The sequence below is a fragment of the Dromiciops gliroides genome, chromosome 2 (assembly GCF_019393635.1).
Source record: "Dromiciops gliroides isolate mDroGli1 chromosome 2, mDroGli1.pri, whole genome shotgun sequence".
In the NCBI taxonomy this organism is placed as follows: Eukaryota; Metazoa; Chordata; class Mammalia; order Microbiotheria; family Microbiotheriidae; genus Dromiciops; species Dromiciops gliroides.
In genome coordinates, this window is record NC_057862.1 from 388,928,920 (window position 1) to 388,944,256 (window position 15,337).

At 43.8% G+C, this 15,337-nt stretch overlaps 1 protein-coding gene across 4 annotated transcripts in view; it reads left to right on the top strand.

Moving 5' to 3' along the window:
- The window catches only part of FIBCD1 (fibrinogen C domain containing 1), a 60,889-nt gene that overhangs the window by 17,887 nt on the left and 27,665 nt on the right, over window positions 1-15,337 (top strand). For all 4 annotated transcript variants that reach the window (XM_043980140.1, XM_043980142.1, XM_043980141.1 and 1 more), the window contains 3 exons: window positions 2,229-2,708; window positions 7,986-8,145; window positions 8,976-9,112. In XM_043980140.1, the coding sequence (XP_043836075.1) occupies window positions 2,229-2,708; window positions 7,986-8,145; window positions 8,976-9,112 (777 nt within the window). The remainder of the gene's footprint in view (window positions 1-2,228; window positions 2,709-7,985; window positions 8,146-8,975; window positions 9,113-15,337) is intronic.

The following is a 15,337-nucleotide window of genomic DNA, read 5'->3' on the forward strand; positions in this document are numbered from 1 at the left end:
TTTCTTAGGTACCTTCTAACCCTTAAATTCTTCTATTTAGATTTTATAGATAAGAAACGGAGACACTTAATAATAGTATACATTAGGGTTCATGAAATGATTTCTCAGTAACTCTGTAAGTTAGGGGGAATATATTGTTATTATTATTATTTCCATTTTACACATGAAGAAACTGAGGCTTAGAAAAGGTCAGTGAGCTAGTAAATTTTGGAGCCAGGATTTTAATTTATGTTTCCTGATACCAAGCCTGGGGCTCATTCCACTATTTCAGTTGTTTTTCAGTCATGTCCAGCTCTTCATGACCCCATTTGGGGTTTTCTTGGCACCGATACTAGAGTGGTTTGTCATCCATACATCCATATATATGTATATATGACAGAGGTGTCAGACACATAGCCTGCAGGCTGCATATGGCCCATAACATTCCCAAATGCAGTCTGAACCAGATTAAAATGTAACTGGGAAATATTTAGCAAAATAAATAAAAAACAATAAACATTGATAATATTACATTTTAAAATGAAGTCAATATGTGGCCCACAGGGATCCTTAGGTATGGATTAGTGGCTCCTGTTTCTATTGTAATTTGAAACCACTCATGTATATTAGACCATACCCCTTCCTTCAGAGGGAGGAGGAGGAACCTACATCAAACTATCTGGAACCAATGAATCCATGGGTATAGCCCCTGACACAGAAGTTCTTTTTTTTTTTAGTTTATAATTTTTATTTTAAAATTTTTAACATTTGTTTTTTTAAATTTTGAGTTCTAAATTTTCTCCCTCCCTCTAGCGTCTTCCCCACCCATTGAGAAGGCAAGGAATATGATAGCCATTATATATAGGACCCAGAAGTTCTACCAGGCCTGTGTTTATCCTTTTCTGGCCTATTAGTGTATTAAAACATACCTAGGCTCTTCTTACCCTACATTTATACGTTTGTGAAAGTCTTTAGCCTCTCTTTGTCTATCTCAGTATAAAACCTCACAAAGCCTAACTTCCGTGGGCCACTCTGTCTACAGTTCTGGATGGAGTAGATTTCCAGGTGTGTAGATTCATTTCACCGAATCAGAACAAGGCTGAGACCAGAGGAAATACATATTTGTGTGTGTGTGTGTGTGTGTGTGTGTGTGTGTGTGAATGCTCCACCAATGGTTTGTGTGCTGTTGATAAACACTGTAGTTAGATTAGAGGTGGTATGGTTAGTATTTCTGTTCTTTGAGTTCTGGAACCTGATTAATCACCTTGGGGACTAGAAGCCCTTTCAGGGCTTCAAGAGATTAACCCAAGAGTACATATCATCTGAAGGCTCTGCATCAGCTTTCTGCTTCCTCCACTGTTTACTGATTCAATGCAGAGCATTATAGAATGTTTTCAGGGACCTCCATAGCTCCATCAGATATTGAATTTACATAGTCCCATCAGCAAATCTCTCTAAAACACCTTACCTAGTCAGCTTATGAGCACCACCTGTAATGATCCTCCTTTTCCTTTCCACCTGTTCAAATAATACCTGTTCTCCAAGGCTGATCTTCAGTTCCACCTCTTCCATGAAGCATTCTAAGACCCCTCCAGACACAACCAACTCTCCCTCTTCTGAACTCCTGCCCCACAACTGGCACTAATCATGTTGATCTTGTGTTATTTTTAGAAACATTTCATTAGATTATGGAATCTAAAGCTGGTGGGGATCTTAGAAACAATTGAATACAACTCCCTCATATGGGATGAGAAACCCAAGGGCCACAGAACAGAAGAGACTTGCCCCAGGTCCCACAGATCATAAGTTAGATCTCCTGACTCCAAATCTAGTGTTCTTTCCCCTGGACCCCAACGCCTCCCTTGTGTTTGCCTAAACTAGACTGGAAGGTCCTTAAAGGCAAGGACTGTCTCACAGCTCCTGGTTACACTATAGAGGAAGCACTTAGTCTCTGTAACCTCCTTTTTCTTCCCTTGCAAATATCACCTAAGCAGCTCCCCACTTGCTGGAGGGCTATTATTGATTTTGCAATTAACAAAGCTTGAATTGAGGGAGGGAATCTTTTTCTGAGGTTTTGGTTTGAGGATCCAGAATTTCTACCTTGGTAACATCCTGGATGTGGGGTGGCCAGGTTAGAGCTGAGCAGGAAGAAAATATTGGGCAGGGGCATTCCACATCTTTACGGTTGCCTGACGTCTGTCTTTCCCTCTCTGCTTCCCCATGCCCCTTTTCCATTTTTCTTTCTATAGCGCATGAGCTGTGGTTACATCCTGTGCACTGTGCTGCTGTCTGTCGCTGTGCTGCTGGCTGTGACGGTCACCGGTGCCATCCTCTTCATGAACCACTATCACACGCCAGTAACTGAGCCCCCTCCCGTCATCAGCACCAACCCCGATGAAGACAACAGTGCCCTGGTTACCATTGAGAAGGCAGACAGCTCCCGAATCAACATCTTCATTGACCCACGATGCCCAGACCACGCTGACAACTTTGCCCGCCTAGAGGGAGCCCAGGCCTCTGTGCTTCGGGCCCTCACAGACCGAGAAACTGAGTTCAGGGCTGCTGGTGGTCGGGAACAAGCCCTGTTGGCTACACTGGCCAATGAGGTCCCCAAGCTTTTGGCCCAGGCCGCTGAGCTCCAGGAGGACTGTGAGGGCCTTAAGAGGGGACATGGCACCCTGGGCCAGGGGCTCAATGCCCTGCAGAATGAACAGGGCCGACTCATTCAGGTAAGAGGGGAAGCCTCCCTGCAGGGCTGGGTATAGTCACAAAGCATCTTCTAGGGGAGGCAGGACTGGTCCTGGTCCCTCAGATACCTATAGCATCATGGAATGTTATAGCTCAAGGAACCTTAGCAAAACGGTGACACTGCACAAGTCACTTTCTATCTCTGGGCCTGATTTTTCACCTGTGTAAAATAAAGGGTTCAGCTCTCTAAGGTCCCTTCTAAATATACAATTCTTCTCTACCCAATTTATGGCTGGAAAGGAAGAAGCATTTATTAAGCACTTATTGTGTTACTGGCAGACACTGTGCTAAGAGCTTTCCAGTTATTATCTCATTTGATCCCTCACAATGACCCTGGGATGTAGGTGCTATAACATCTCCATATGAAAGTTGAAGAAACTGAGGTGAATGGGTTAAGTGACTTTCCCAGGGTCACATCGCTAGTAAGTGTCTAAAGCTGGATTTGAACTCATCTTCCCTACTCAAGGTCTGATACCCTATCTACTGTTCTACCTAGCTGCTTCAAGTAGAAAGACACTAAATCCAAGCCCCCTGATATCCAGCCTGGTGTTCTTTGCACTGTATCATATTGTCTTTTAGGCCACTGGGTTCAGGTGACTCAGAAGCTTTGTAAGGTCAAAAGGCATTTGTCTACACCCCATCCTAGAGCTGCACTGATGCTGTTCTGTCCATTTTCTTATGCCACCCCGCCACCCTGCCGCCCCAACCTTGGGCACAGACAGCAGTGATATACTAGGATGTCTCATTACCCAACAATTTGTGGGCGATGAACTTTTTTTTCTCTCTATAAGAAAGCCACAACTGGAAAAATGATGCTCATTATCCCCCTGCCTGGAGTGGCTGATAAGGGTGATGGAGACCCAGTCTCTGAGCATGCTCAGAGATTCTTAGCAGGAATCTCCACCTATCACCAGCTCCCTTGGACTTTGAGCAGGTCATATATAAACAACTAAGGTGCGTAAAGTGGTCCATTCGCCAGCCCTTGTCAATGGGTCTAAGCCAGTTTCCTTCTTGATAAATACAGGTGTGCCTCGCCTTACACATCAGTGATGCTCCTCAAAGAAGTCAGATTTTGTTTGGTAAATCAGATCCTATTTTCCCTGTTGACTCATATTCTGATCCCAAAGATGCTTTATCTTTATTTCTGGTGGACTGTCAGTTGGCAGTGGCTTCTAATGTTCTGAATCCTTTTATAATGCAAGTGATCACTCCCCCGGTGCTTTCAGCTTTGCAAGTTTGAATTTTCCTTCATGGATTTCCTTAAAGGGGACACACTTGTATTGTCAACCCATGCCTTCAGGTCCCTGCCAGTGTATCACTATTTTCAGCTAAAATGGCATAATTAATTCTCAAACTAATTAGAGTCATGTTTACACTATGTGTCAACTATACTAATTTGTCCATTTATACAGAGATCTCACTTCTTTTGGTGCCGGCAACTTCTTAAAGGAGAAATAAAATTAATTTATAATATTATTCGTTTGAAGAAAAGGGAAGGGGGACAGGGAATAAGCATTTATTAAGCACCTACTATGTGCCAGGCATAGTGCTAAATACTTTACAGATCTTATCTCATTTGAGCCTCACACGGACCCTGAAAGGTAGATGCTATTATTATTCCTACATTACAGTTGAGGAAACCGAGGCAAACAGAGGTTAAGTGACTTGTCTAAAGTCACACAGCTATTAAATCCCTGAGGTTGGATTTGAACTCAGGTCTTCCTGTCACCTCCATTTGTATTGGCTATCCCCCTTGCCTTGTATGATCTTCCTCTCTTTCTTCTAACTCTTAGTTTCCCTGCCTTCCCTCAAGACTGAATCCTACCTTCTCTAGGCATCCTCTCCCAGTGCTCCTAGCCTTCCCTTCTGAGATTCCTTTCTGTCTATTCTATATGCATCTTGTTCAAGTCTATTACATATGTGAGCTCCTGGAGGACAAGGACTGTTTCTGCTTTTCTCTATATGTCTAGTGCTTAGCACAGTGCCTGGCACATAGTAAGTGCTTAATAAATGCTTATTGAGGGGGCAACTAGGTGGCACAGTGGATAAAGCACCGGTCCTGGATTCAGGAGGACCTGAGTTCAAATCCAGCCTCAGCCACTTGATACTTACTAGCTGTGTGACCCTGGGCAAGTCACTTAACCCTCATTGTCCCTCCCCCCCCAAAATGTTAAAAATGTTTTTTAAAAAAGTAAAATAAATGCTTATTGACTTGACTCCAAGTGCAGCATTCAGAAAGTTCTGGGTTCAAATCTTATCTCTAACATTTACTATATGTGTGACCAGGGACAGGTCACTTAAATTTTATGAGCCTCAGTTTCCTTATCTGCAAAATGGGCAGGCAGCATCTACCTCCCAGAATTCTTGTGAGGTTGAAAAGAGATAGTGAATGTAGGGAATTTTGTAAACTTTAAGGCAGAATAGGCTGGATGTTATTCTTTATAACAAAAGCCTTATTAACAGCTGTGCTAATAAGCAGGTAAGGACATTAACCCTAGCAAGCTGGGTGTTAGCCAACAGCCAGCCCGTCTCCTTGCTCACCATCCTCCAGCTATCCATTTGCAAAAGCAGCTGTCCAACTTTTTCAGCTTTTCCCAACTCCCTCAGCCTGAACTCTTGCCCTCTTCCTGCACAGCACTCACTACTGGTGTCTTCAGATGAGGCCAGTCTCGGAGATACAGGTGCAGAACACAATGAGGAATCCAGCTGCCTTCCTCCACTTCCTTTTCCCTTTCTTCCACATGGTTCTGTGTGTCCCCTAAATGCTAAGCACAGTACTGAATAACCTCCTTCACTAAGGTTAAATCAGCAGGGGAACAGAAAGAATTGTAGTCTTATTGCCTTTGGATAAACTAGAGAAACATTTTCAAGAAATTTTTCAAGCTCAAGTACATTTCTACTTCCCTTTCTCAAGTAAGCTATTATCTTCCAAATGACGGACACCAAGTCTGAAGATGTGGCAAACTCCTCTTGAACTCTCCAGCGGACTGAGGCTTCATTGTGATTTCTTCTTCCTCGTTCAGAAATGAGGTCTGAGCCTGTAGTCTTGGTTCTCTCAAGTATGTTGTAGTCTTCTCTGGCTAGAAGAATAGAAAACAAAAACTAGACCCCCTGAGTCGGTGCAATTGCTACTGCAGGTCATGGAATCACAGACCTAGGACTGGAAAGGGAGTTCAGAGACCATCTAGTACCAATCCTCTTCCTCACTTCAGAGAGGAGGAAACTGATCCCCAAGAGGGTAAAAGGACTTGCCCAATGTCATGCACTATGAGGTAGAGACAGGGGCAAAGATATTTAAAGAAATACCATGGAAAGAAGTTTTCTATTTACTAGGAACAGCAATCATCATCGTAGGACCATGGGATCATAGATGGCCTTAAAAGTCATCTAGTCTGTCCCCATCCTTCCATTTCACAGATGAGGAAGGTGAGGTCCAGAGGAGTTGAGTGAATTGCCCAAGGTCATAGAGTTAAAGTGTTGGGGTGGGCATCATTCATAACAATAATAATGGCTCGTCTATTACAGAGCTGTAAGATTTTTTTCTTGTTCAGACCCGTGATTTCATTGGCTGGGCGAACTCCAGGGATGGAAACTCCCTCCATTTATACTGATCAGGCAACTTACTCTTAGAGGGTCGTCTGGGATTCTGACAAGTTGAGTGACTTGCCCATGGCCACATAAATATTATGTTCCCTCCAGGTTTACAAACTAGCACGTGGGTTGTTTATTACACACCAAATGGAATAATGGAGAGAACCCCAGAAGGAAAGTCAAAGGACCTTTCTTCAGAATTTAGCTCTGCCATCAATTTGATATGGAAATTTAGGCAAGTCCTTTCCCCAATCTAGGCCTCAATTTTTCTGTCTGTAAAGTGGGCATTATAATGCTTGCTCTTGAGAGAAGGGACCTACCCAAGGTCACACTGAGTGACAAAACCTCCTTCCTCTCTGTATGTTGTGAAACTTCAATGAGTTAATAAATATGAAGGCATTTTGAAAAGTCCACAGGGCTGTACAAGTATCCTGAGACTCCAGGCCTTGATTCCTGAAGTAGGATAACTGAGGGCTTAGTATGGTTCTTTTTCAATTGTAACTCCAGACCAATACCTCCCCACTCTATACCTCCCTTGAACCCAACTCCACATTTATAATAAATGACAGTATAATGAAAAGGAAAGAGCCCCTACTCTGTAGTCAAAGGTCCTGGGTTCAAATCACCGTCTGGAGCTTACTTGCCTGTGTGACTTGACATAAATCACTTAACCTTTCCAGGCCTCAGTTTCTTCCTCTGTAAAATGAGATGGTTGGGCTAGATGACTTCAGAGACCTCTTCTAATGCTAGATCTATAATTCTAAACAGTGAACTCAGTCTGGGGTTTTCCCTGCTTTCTCATATGGTCTTTAGTAAAGGGGCTTTGATGACATTGGGAATGTATAAGGTCATATATTGACACGTTGCTTTTCCTGATAGAATGCAAGTTACTTAAGGGCAGACACTTTCACTTTTGCCCTGTACCTCCAGTGCCTGGCAAGGTGGTGCAGGGTGGGTGCTTAATAAATGCTTATTGGAGTAAAATAGGCCAGCAAAGTCTAGGAAGGATGAGGAAAGCTCTTATGTAAATGAACATTTATTAAGCATCTTTTGTGTTAAGTCCCTATTCTGGGTCCTGGGATATAAAGATAGAAAAAAAAAGGGGTACAGCACCTGCCCTCAACAAGCTTGTGGTCTAATGATATTGCTGTTGTTGTTCAGTTGTGCCCATTTCTCCATGACCCCATTTGGGGTTTTCTTGGCAAAGATGCTGGAGTGGTTTGCCATTTCCATTGCCTTTTTTTAACAGTCTAATATAGGAACTCGAGTACAAATAAGTATGATACAAGGTGGCCTGATACAGGGGGAAATAGCACCAGATTCGGGGGCAGAAGATGTAAGTTTCTTTTATTTTTTGTGGGCCAATGGGGGTTAAGTGACTTGCCCAAGGTCACACAGCCAGTAAGTGTCAAGTGTCTGAGGTCGGATTTGAACTCAGGTCCTCCTGAATCCAGGGCCGGTGCTCTATCCACTGTGCCGCCTACCTGTCCAGAAGATGTAAGTTTCTAATTCTACTTGAGATCATCTAGGCAGAGGCAGTGTTCAAGCCCGGGGCCTCTACTCCACATCCTATTTGCTCTTTGCACGAGGCCGCCCTGTCTAAGAGACTGTATTGTGCTTCCTGCTGAATCGGTATCCTTCCTTTCCTTCCCACCCCGGTGCTGCAGCTCCTCTCAGAGAGCCAGAGCAACATGGCCCACCTGGTGAGCTCTGTCAGTGATGTCCTGGACACTCTGCAGAAAGACAGAGGGGCTTCACGTCCTCGGATCAAGGCTGACCTGCAAAAAGTTCCTTCCAGGGGGGCCAGGCCTCGGGGCTGTTCTAATGGTGAGTGAGCTTGTTCTTTCTGGTGCCTAGCAGGCCTCCTCTCCCCAATCTATGCCCCATGTTAGACTGTGAGCAAATGGAGGGCAGGGACTGTCTTTTTGCCTTTCTTTGTATCTCTATTGCTTAGTATCGTGTCTGGCACATAGTAGGCATGTAATAAATGTTTACTACAGATAGCTAAGTGATGCAGTGAGTATAGTGCCTGGAGTTAGGAAGATTCGTCTTCCTGAGTTCAAATCTGGCCTCATACTCTTACTAGCTGTGTGACCCTGGGCAAGTCACTTAACCCTGTTTGCCTCAGTTTCCTCATCTGTAAAATGAGCTGGAGAAGGAAATGGCAAACCACTCCAGTATCTCTGCCAAGAAAACCCCAAATGGGATCACAAAGTCAGACATGACTGAAAAAATGACGGAAAATGTTTACTAACCTACTGCCCCAGAGGACAGACCAGCTCTCATTTCCCAGATGTAGCAACAGCTACATAGTCCTATTACAAGGACACAGGGCTGAGAACTGTTTTCCAGGGGAACTAATCTCTGCCCCTTAAAACTGTTCAGTCTTAGAGCTTCAGTTCTGTGCACAAGATTACTCAGTCTTGTCTTCTTGATCCTACACACACACACACACACACAGATACACACATTGCTGCCCCAATCCCCAGGACAGAAAGACTGACACAGAGGCAAAAGGAGGTACAGCTCCAGACAAGGTTTAGTTGCTTTCTAGAGAATGGAATGGACTAGACAGGAAGCTATGTCATAAAACTTCATAACTTGCCCAATTATTTTTCTCCCCATCCTAATGCTTCTGGCTCTATCTCTTCTTCCAGGCTCCCGCCCAAGAGATTGTCTGGACATCTATGCCAGCGGCCAGCAGGAAGATGGGATTTATTCTGTTTTCCCCACTCATTACCCCTCAGGCTTCCAGGTCTACTGCGACATGAGCACTGATGGAGGGGGATGGACGGTGAGTCCCCCTGCCCCAGAGGCAAATTCTTCCAGACATAAACACTATCTGGTTCCCTGTGGTCTGTGATGTGTCTGAGATATGCCTAAGGAAGGCTTGCAGATAAATTCATGACATGCCAGCCTACAGCCTCTTTGACCAGCCCATTCTCCCTAAGGTAGTAAAAACAAGTATTCCCCTTGTGTCAGAGACAAGAATCCATGACCTTTGTTACTCCTCTGGCATAACAAATTAACTACCTTGAGTGGGTGGCTATTCTTTTTAGTGAGATAAGTTTGTACTTGTCTGTTTTCCAAATGCTGAATAGAGGAAAAAGGGATAGTAGAAAGTACTGGACTGTCAATCAGTAATAAACAAACATTTATTAAGAGTCTACTATGTGCCAGGCACTGTGTTAAAGGCTGGGGATGCAAAGAAAAACAAAAGACAGGGCCTCTTCTCAAAGAGCTCACAGTATAATGAGAAAGACAACATGCAAATAAAAACAAACTCAACACAGGAAAAATCTAAGAAAATCAACAGAGGGGAAAATACTACAATTAAAAAGTGACCAGGGGCAGCTAGATGGCACAGTGGATAGAGCACCGGCCCTGGATTCAGGAGTACCTGAGTTCAGATCCAGCCCCAGACACTTAATACTTACTAGCTGTGTGACCCTGGGCAAGTCGCTTAACCCCAATTGTCTCACTAAAAAAAAAAAAAAGTGACCAGAGGGGCAGCTAGGTGGTGCAGTGGCTAGAGCACCAGCCCTGGATTCAGGAGGACCTGAGTTCAAATCCCGCCTCAGACACTTAACACTTACTAGCTGTGTGACCCTGGACAAGTCACTTAACCCCAACTGCCTCACCAAAAAAAAAAAAGAGTGACCAGGCTAGACTTCTTGTAGGAAGGTAGGATTTTATCTCACTATCTATTTGTTTGTTTATTTATCTTTTTATAGTGGGTTAAGTAAGTGCCTGAGGCCAGATTTGACCTCAGGAAGATGAGTCTTCCTGATTCCAGGTCTGGCATTCTAACCACTGCACCACCTGGCTGCCCCTGGAAGGTGGGATTTAAGATGGGACTTGAAGAAGGTAGAGAAGCTAGGAGGAGAAGGGAGAGCACTCCTGGCATAAGGGCCATCAGGCAATGGAGGATCCTGTTCAGAAAAGAGCAAAAAAGCCAGTGTTTCATTCTGGATCTCAGAGTAGCTGGTGCTCTGCACCATCTGGGAACTTCTGCAACACTGACTGGCTTGGTGACTCTTGGGAGCTCTAACACCATTTGTGCCTTCGCTTTGGTTCTTTTCCTTGTTCCTATACCTTGTTTTACCTTTTAATGGAAAAGACCCCTGGGGTAACAAAGAACTCAATTTCAAAAAAAAAGAAAAAAAAGAAAAGAAAGGCAGAAGGCATGGGAAGACCATAAAGGTGGAGCGGCAGGTTATGAAGGGCTGTGAATTTTAAACAGAGGATTTTCTATTCAATCCTGGAGGGGATAGAGCACCATTGGGGTTTATTAAGTAGGGGTGTGTGTGTGTACGTGTGACAAGCTCAGACCCAATGCTTTAGGAAGGTCACTTTGACAACCAAGTAGAGGATGGATTGAAGTGGGGAAAGATTTGTGGCAGGGAGACCAACCAAGCAGGTTATTGCAAAAGTTCAGGCATGAAGTAAAGAGGGGCCGTACCAGGGTGATGCAATGTCAGGGGAGAGGAGGGAGATATGTGGGAGATATTACAAAGGTAGAATTGACAGGACTTGGCCACTGATAAGATATGGGGTGTGAGAGAAGGAGGACGACCGCTTAGGTCAGGAGGCAAAGTGACCAAGAGGGGAGTACCCTCAACCTCTCAATAGAGAAGCCAGGAAGAGAAGAAGGTTTATGGAAGTGGAGGTTAGGGAGAAGAAATAAAATGAATTCCTTTTCAGACACAAGTTTCAAATGTCTGTAGGATATCCAGTTTGAGATATCCAATAGGCTGTTGGAGATGTGAGACTGGAGGTCAACAAAGAAGTTAGGTCTAGATAAGTAGATCTGAGAATCGTCGACATGAGATATTAATTGAATCATCTGATGATTCAATGAGCTGATGAGGTCATCAGATGAAATAGCGTGGAGGGGGAAGGATAGTCTGGGAGCAAGCCCCATGGGACACCATGGTTATTGGGGGTGACAGCAAAGGAGATAGAGCAAGACCAGTCAGATAGGTAAGAGGAGAACTAGACACAAGCAGCGTTGTGAAAACCTAGAAAGAGAGTGTTAGAGGAGAGTGATCGACAGCATCAAAGGCTGCAAAAGGCTGCAAGAGAGGTCAAGGAGGATGAAAGTTTGAGAAAAGACCATTAGATTTGGCATTTAAGAGACCATAAGTAACTGGAGAGAGTTTTGGTTGAATGATTAGGTCAGAAGATAGACTAGAGAATTAAGAAAAGAAAAAGAGGAAAGGCATTGGAGGCAGCTATTGTAGACAACCTTCTCAAGGACTTTCTTTAGCCACAAAAAAGGAGGAAAGATATGAGAGGCTAGCCAGAAGGGATGGATGGGTCAAGTGGAAATGGGGAAGAAATGGGCATGCTTGAAGGCAGCAGGGAAGCAACCAGTAGACAGGAAGAGATGGAGGATTAGTGAGAGAATAGGGATGACAGAGGAGGCAATCTTCTGGAGAAGACAAGGATGGAGTGGGATCACTTGTGCAGCTAGAGGGGTTGGCCTTGGAATGGAGGAAGGCAGCCCCATCATATAAGACAAGAGTAAAAGAGGAGATAGAGGCAGAAGGCATCAGAGATGAAGAGGATGGAAGAAGAGAAAGCTTTCAGCAAATGGCTCCATTTTTCCAGCAAAATATGAACAGAGGGAATGGGGAGCCATGGGAGGCTTGAGAAGGAGTAATAAGGTTTGGAAGAACAACTCTAGAGTTGATTAGGGAGGTGTAAAAGGATTGCCTAGCAACAATGAGGGCCTGGTTGATGTTATGCAACATAAATTTGTGATGGACCCAATCAGAATGGTTGTGTGATTCTAGTTCCTGCTCTGATACTGCCAATAGGACCTTGGGTAAGTTATTTCCCCTTTCTTGGAATGAGGCAGGGTAGAGTAGGTGATAGCTAAGGCCCCTTCTGGCTCTAAATTCTAGGAGACTTTTCCATGGTTTGGGGCCAACAACCCTTCCATAGATGTGTTCTGGCTCTTCCCACCAATCTAAACCTATTCACAGCAGATTATCAAGTGCCTACAGGAAGCAGGTGTATGGCTGTAGCTTCTACAAAGGGAGAAAGAATGAATTTGCAGGATTCTAGGAATTTAGAGCCAGAGGAGATCTTATTCAATCTTGTCTTTGTACAGATGAAGAAACTGAGACCCAGAGAAGGAAAGTAACTTACCCACGATTGTTTAGCTATTAAGTGGCAGAGCTAGGATTTGAATACAGAGGGTTTTTTTTTTTTACTCCAAATTTAGTTTTCTCTTCTATCTACTTCCCTACCTCCAAGATTCTAAGTTGGCCCAAACTTAGTCCCAGTGAGTAACCTGTGTTAAGTAGGGCCACACCATATAAACAAATCTTACTGTCTCTGTCCTTAACATTCTTGTGAGCATTCTTGCCTATAGGTGCCTTGTGTTTTTCTGATTAGAGGCTACTTCTGGTTTCCTCAGGGCTGGAGGGGATGGAGGGAAGGTGGAGAGAGAGAAAGAAGATCAAGAGGATGGTAAAAGTACCAATTATTAATGGATTGTGTATGGGTGTTATGATCAAGCGGTTAGTTGCTGATAAGGGCTGTGGAGTAGGACTACAAACTAAAGGACCAGGCACATCAATTATACTAATTGAAGACAGAATTTTACAATAATTTTAAAAAATAATTTGACCACATTTTTATTTTTTACTGTATAGTTTTTTATAATTCTACTATAATTTCTAATATTACCACAATTTACTATAAAAAACTGTGCAAGTGCACTTTAAATAACAATAATCATTAGCAGATATCATTTTACCTTGAAATAAACATTTTCATCTTACTCTCTCTAGTACATGCACATGTTCTGCGTCCACTGACACAGCTCTCCCCATCCAGTTAGGATGCTCAGTAAGCCATGGAAAGGGGCATGTGATGATGACAGCCAGTTTGGCTATCATTTGGATAAGAATGAGATATTTGGTAGCTTGTGGTTTGGGAAACCATGTGTTAGAAGCTTAGTAGACAGTAACCACCTTGTAACAGGCTAATCTCCAGAGCTGATTGGCTCCTGAATCTTAGAGGTCAACTAATCAGGCCCATTTGCCTGATCATGCTGTGAGTGCTGGAATATGCTAAGCAAGGGGCAGTCTTCAATGGCTAGGGAAGACATCTATGAGAGATGCGCAGAGCCACCAACCACAAAACATCCTTCCTCACGGAGGAAGTTGATGTGGACTATTTTTAAAGTATTGATTTCCAAGACAAGAGATATCTAGGGAGAAGTTTGGTTTCAAATAAAATAAGTGACTGAGAAGAAGAAGGAAGAGGTTTAGCCAGGGGAATAAGAGAGTGATTGGGGGAGGGATGGTGAGGAGTTAGTGAAAGCTGAAAGGAAGAGATCAGTCCTGGGCCATCAGTGGAAAAGAAAGACAGAGGGCAGGGAGAAGTAGAGTGTGATATAGGGGAGGTCATTAGAGTTAGTGATACAGGATCTTAGGCTTCTCAGAAGAGTTAAAAGACAAACACGTCACCAATCGCGTCTTCAGGCTCCAAAGGAGAGATTCTGTCTGGAAGTTGAAAGCTCTTTTGTTCTCTGAGTCTACAGAAGCACTGAGTTATGGTGTGTCTCTGCCTTCAGAGATCCCTAGGAGTGAGGCACAGAGGAAAAAGCTGCCGTTGTAGCCCAGAAATCAGAGTTAAGGGTTAGGACAGTCTTAATAAAAGACTGAGACACCGGTAGAAGCGATGGATCTTTCCCTCTCTATTGGACTTGGGACTGATCTCAGGGGAAGTCATTCAGGATTTGGGCTGGGAGGCAGGTAATTTCAACTGAGTTAGTATCAGTGAAGGTTACAAGAGAAGTCAATAAGGAAGTCTGATATGACACCAATCTTCCACTCAGGGGCTAGGATCTGAAGCTTTGGCATGATAAAGAAAAAAAAACCCTCTGAAAAAGCAGTTATCATGTGAATAGCACTAGCCACAGCAAATAAACATTAATATCCATTCTGGCTTCCATCAAAACCAATCTCTCTCAAGGTACCTACAGGCATCTGTTAAGATCAGTGCCCTGCCAAAGTGAATCGCTTAGAAACTCAATTGTTGTTTGGGAAGGAGACGGAAGCCCCTCCTGCCACCGGTTACCATCCATTCTCATTACGGCCCTTGTCCAAACTGCCTGTCCTCAAATTTCACCTCCTGATTGTCCTCCCAGGCAGACCAGCCAGGCTAGAGCTGTAGTTCCCTGAGAGAGACAGATCAGAACATCTTAGCATAACCTCCCACCCAAACGAAAGCGAGAAAGAAGGGGTCAGAGGCTGGAAGAGAACTTTTGGCCAAGGTCTGCAGGAGTGCATGTAAGCCTAGTATCCCAGGTTAGTGCTGAGTGCCTTCTAGCTGCTCTGACAATCTAAGAGGTCCCCCTATGGGGAAAGCAGTGAACTTTGGCAAGATGAGGTACCAGGTCAGCCCAGGATGGAGGACTAGGACTGGTAGTATTTCTCAGAATAGGACTCAGCACCTGGAAGAGTATTCTGACTGCATCAAACAAGATCTGTGCATCACGTGAGAACCGAAAGTCCAATGCAGTAACCTTTTGGGGAACGGGGTTTCTGACCTTCTTTAAACTCACCCTGAGTAATCTCTAGATCCTAGGGTAGCATCCACACCAGTGATGGCACTAGCTGGAAGGAATTGCCCCATTTCTGATCTAGGTAAAATTACAGAATCACAAAACTTCAGAACTGGAGGCAGACCTTACAGGTTGTACATTCGATTTAATATCAAACAGGAAACGCTGCTACATCCTAATATTGATCTTAAGTCTATTTCCTTCTAATTTTGATCCACTGGTGAGCAAGAAGAACAAATAAAATCCCTTTTCCATATGATAGCTTCTCCAACCCTAAGTTTCCTGATCTAAAAAATAAAAGAGTTGCATTAAATGACCTCTAAGGTCTTTTCCAGCTGTAAAGCCTATGGTTTTATAATCCTGCAAGTTCATAAATATGTGGCAACAGTGATCAGAGTTAGTGGTGAAGAAGAAAGAGAACTGGATTAGGAGTCT